This window comes from Enhydra lutris, unplaced genomic scaffold (genome assembly GCF_002288905.1).
Source record: "Enhydra lutris kenyoni isolate GAN:26980312 unplaced genomic scaffold, ASM228890v2 scaffoldscaffold13, whole genome shotgun sequence".
NCBI classification, from domain to species: domain Eukaryota; kingdom Metazoa; phylum Chordata; class Mammalia; order Carnivora; family Mustelidae; genus Enhydra; species Enhydra lutris.
Window position 1 is genome coordinate 48,039,974 of NW_019154097.1, and position 4,411 is coordinate 48,044,384.

The following is a 4,411-nucleotide window of genomic DNA, read 5'->3' on the forward strand; positions in this document are numbered from 1 at the left end:
CCGGGGCCGCCCCCTCCCCGGTCCCGCGGCGGCGGCGGCGGCGGTGGCGGCGGCGCAGGGCCGGGGGGGCGCCCGGGGTGGGGGCCGACACCGGGGGCAGCGGTGGCGGCGGCGGCTCCCGGCGCCATCTTGGGCTGATCGATGAATTGAACAAAGAGGATCAATTTCTGATCAAGCGAGTTATCAATGGGGGCCGGGGAGCGAGAGGGACTTGTCCCCGACTCGGCCCCGCTTTCCCCGGCACCCCCCTCCTCCCCGCCGCCGCGGCCCCCCGGCGGCCGGGCAGCCCGGGGCCCCGGGGGAGGCCGCGACCGCCCGCAGCCCCCACCCCCGGGCGAGAGGCCGAGCGAGCAGAAGCCTGACCTGCAGCTGCTGTAAATCAAAGCGCTTCCAATATTGAAACATCGATCCCACATTGGCCGCCATCTTGAGACATATTGAGACGGAGTGAGAGGCTGATAGAGAGGGGGCTGGAGTTCAGGAGCCGCCAGGAGGCAGCAGGCGGGCGGCGCCAAAACCCGGCCTGGAGCCGGCCGCTGCCGCCGCCACGGAGGACGCGGACTCCTCCTCACGGCGCCGCCGCAGCCATGGCGAGCCCGAGCCGGAGCCGGAGTCGGAGCCCGAGGGCGCGGCGGCCGCCGCGGGGCCTAGCGCGTGCGGCCCCTGCCCCCTTCCCCCCGGCGCCCGGCGTCCGGCCCGCGACCCCCGCCCCTCCCGGGCCCCCAGGCCCCAGCGGGTGGCGGCGGCCGCCGGCCCGGCCCCGAGGGGGCGCTGGAGGGCGGCGGGAGGGGCGCCTGGGCCCCAGTGGGAGGCCCCGGGCCGGGCTCACCTGGGGCGTGCTTCGGGCCCCCGGGGGTCGCAGGGGCCGGCGGCGGCCGAGCGCAGCCCCTCCCGGGCCCTGGGTCGGGGGCTTTCGGCCGCGTCCGGACGGACGCCGGAGCCGCGCCGATTTAGCTCGCTCTCCTGCGGGCCCCGAACGCGCGGAGCCGCCGCGACCACCTGCCCCAGCCCCGACCCCGCGCGGGCTGGGCCCACTGCGGCCGCGCGTGTGCGAGGCGCGCTGGTCGGCGGCTGCCGCACCCCCACCAGCCTGGGCCCCGGCCGGATTCAGGCCGAGCCTGCCGGTGACGGCGTTTCAAGTTGGGGGGAGTGGAGTTGGGGTGAAACCAGCCCTGACCCTCTTGTCGCTGCACACGTTAACGCTCGGAACGGTGGCAGCGCGATCCCCGCGACGCACCGAGGTGCGCCGCAATCCCCGCGGCCGGGGGTCCGAGCGGACCCTCCCGCCCGAGCTGCGCCCGCTTAGGCCAGGACAGGAAAAGTCCTGGCGCACCGTTGTGTGTCCCCCTGCAAGCCTCAGCGGAACAGCCCTGGAAACTTCCTGTAGTTCAGACACTTCGGTTTTCACTCCTTCTGGTGCAGAAACTTGGAAAGAGTAGGTGCACTTACAGCAGAGCGCCGGGCCCCTGGTTTACAGAAATGCTAAAATTAAACCCAAGAGTCAATTCGCTTTTGATTTCTTTTTTTCGCAGAAACCTGGCAAAAGCACACGTTTTATGATCGTCGTCTTTAATTGATTATACACACGTGTTTGACTCTTCAGGACTTTCCTGTACTCGCGCTCTCTCGCACTTCATGTGACGTGTGATTAGTTAAAACCCCCAAATTCCTTGATCTTGAAAATTACATGTAAATAAAATTCGTATGGAATAAAAAATACAACCTGTAAGTGGGATAGAACTGCTTTCAACAGAGTTCGAGGGCTCAGCGCTGATCCATGGGGGTGAATTAAGCGTTTTTAAACGAAGGGCTTGGAAATGAAAGGCCACACGATTTAGAGAACACACGTGCCCCAGGTCTCGCGCTGCCGGCCAGGAGCCTCAGTGTCGTCAACGCGCAGCTCCCGAGGTCAACCGGGGGGTTCCCTCGGCGTCCCCGTCTAGGCTTCGACTAGCAGGAGGGGCAGCAAGCAGGTGGGTGGGAGCGCGCGCGGGCGCGGGGCGGGGGCGCCGCAAGCCTCGGCCCCAGATGCTGTGACGCCGGGCAGGCCAGTGGCGACCTCGGGAACGCCGAGGACCGACCGCCTCGGTGTGGGGCGCCCGACCCCGCGCGCGCAGTCGGCAGGCGGCCGCGCTGCAGCTCCGACCGCGCCGCCCGGTAGAGGGCAGCGGCGCCCCGACACTCGCGTCCTCGGGTCCCCGCGCACGTGCCCACCCGCGCGCCCAGCGCCTGGCCACGCCCTGTCCCGGAGCCAGGCCCCGGGCGGGGAACTACACTGCCACCTCTGCGGACCCCTGTCCTGAGGGGATGCCACATCTAACCATGCCCTCCCCACCCCCGTACCCTACTCTTGAGGGTACGTCCGCGTTCCCCTCCTCTTTGTGCGGTGGCAGGCAGGCGAGACCTTGGAATTGCCCTAAAGGTGACTAGACAAATAAAATGTGCAAGGGCTTAAAGAAAAAAAAAAGAAAAGAAAAAAAAAAAAAACCTCCCGTGGGGAAGGCTCAAGGAAGGATCAGGGAAATGGTTTGGATTTGGTGCAGATGTTCTCAATCTAATTATCGTGTCGATCCCCTGGGTTTGAACCAAAAAAAAAAGTGAAATATATATGACCTGTGTAATACTCCAGAAGTACATCTGGTTGGAATTCCGGGTTCTGAATCCACTGCAATATTTTAGAAATAAATTTGATGAGTATTAGATACCCTTGTTACAGTTCTGGTTATATTTATATTATTTGCATGCTAACTTGACTTAGTGGAGAAACAATACACTGAGTGGCCCAGAGGTCAAGTTCTATTTAAATAACATTTAGATGTCTTCTATCAAAGTTTTGTGTTATAAGAGGCGTCTTGCTCTCTTGGGGGAGGGAGGGGGAAGGGAGGGGTTGGAATGACTTTGCCAGCACCACAAAATGTTACCACTTTAAAATGGCATATTCAAAATAAACCACTGATCAAAAATTATCTTAGCACAGTGAAGTAATCAGCAGGGATCTATGAAAGTACAATTTTATTCTTGAGTGTAGACATAGGATCAGAAGAAATAATGGCTATTTCTAAAGACTATTTTCTTTGTTATTTTTTCCAGCTTGACTTTATCTCACCACTGTAGGTTAGGACTCGCTGACATTCAAACATAGTGGATCTACAAAACTGTATTCTGTATAAAATATTCAGAAGATGGAAAGGCTTTAGGACTTAGACCTCCATTAGGACCCACAAAGACAGTAAGATGATGGCTAGGACCCCTTAGAACAAAGGTTGGTTAGCAAGATAACTGGCCCACCACAGAGAAGCATCTTGACTAAAAGTCATTTTCTTACAGTGGAGCACAAGGAAAATAATCCAGAGGCATTGTGCTCACTTTTTGAGGTTCAGGCTCTCCCTTTAGGAAAAGAAAGCTCACAGTTCCCAAGTTTGTGACTAATTCCCCATCCTCGGCTTTCAAAAAATCAAGCCCCAAGTAACCAGATGGGGGGAGAGGAGGCGGAGAGTAACCAAAACTATGTTTGTTCTTGACACCTTTAAATGAAATACAGCTTAGCACCAAATAAGGCAACTAACAACTAGGCTCTGAGTCCAGAATTCCTAAATTTCTTTTCTGACCCATTTTGTTTTGCCTCAAAAAAAATACAGTGGCCGTCTTGGGGGTGTGATAATACTGATGGATGTAAATTACAGTAAATGGTAAAGTACTTTTAGAAATGTATATTCTCCTACCCTCCTGGAATCAGTGAACCCTCCTATCTCCTGTCATTTACACATAGCTGATTAAATGCTAAGGTGAAACTCAGCAAATTCTCTAAAACACCATATGGGTTGATGATGACTAAACTCGTCCTCGTTCGCAGCCCCGAAGAAAGGAAAATACATTGCCTTGTTTTCTAAAGATTCTAGGTTAGTCCTTGTTCTGATACACTTAACCCAATTTTTTGAAGGAATTAACTATCAAGAAATTCTTCCAAAGGGAATAATGTCTCACAATGTAGAGTATTATATTAAAAAACAAAACAAAACAGAACCATACTCTTACCTCTCGCAAAAGAGTCATGTTCCAAGATCTTATTTATAATGGACTCACAAAACAAAGTTGCACCTAGAAACTTTATCTCCAGAAAAGATTAGAAAATGATCTAAACTCCACAAATAATGAAAATTTTCAGAAATCCTCTATCCCGTGTGATATCCCAGGTGAAATGAAAGCTAAAGAAATTCATTCCAAAACTTTCATTCACTTTCTGAATATTTTTGCACCCAGATTAGAACTGGCTTTGAATGGTGTTCAACAAGAAATATTTCAGATAAGCAGAGGACAAACATGATGCTAAATGTTTACATCATAATTTATTCACAAACAAACATAAACGCGTGGTTACTTTGTGGTATGTGGGCAAAAATGAACCATAAGT

At 54.5% G+C, this 4,411-nt stretch overlaps 1 protein-coding gene across 7 annotated transcripts in view; it reads right to left on the reverse strand.

Annotated features, from left to right (window-relative positions):
* LOC111146355 (cut like homeobox 1) overlaps positions 1-532 on the reverse strand; it is a 353,463-nt gene extending 352,931 nt beyond the window's left edge. For 3 of the 7 annotated variants that reach the window (XM_022501882.1, XM_022501881.1, XM_022501879.1), the window contains exon 1: positions 364-524. In XM_022501882.1, coding sequence (XP_022357590.1) covers positions 364-426 — 63 coding nt within the window. In that variant the 5' untranslated portion in view covers positions 427-524. Of the gene's footprint in view, positions 1-363 lie in introns of all 7 variants that reach the window. The other 4 variants (XM_022501878.1, XM_022501877.1, XM_022501883.1 and 1 more) reach the window with 3 other exon arrangements.
* Positions 533-4,411: the final 3,879 nt, after the last annotated feature.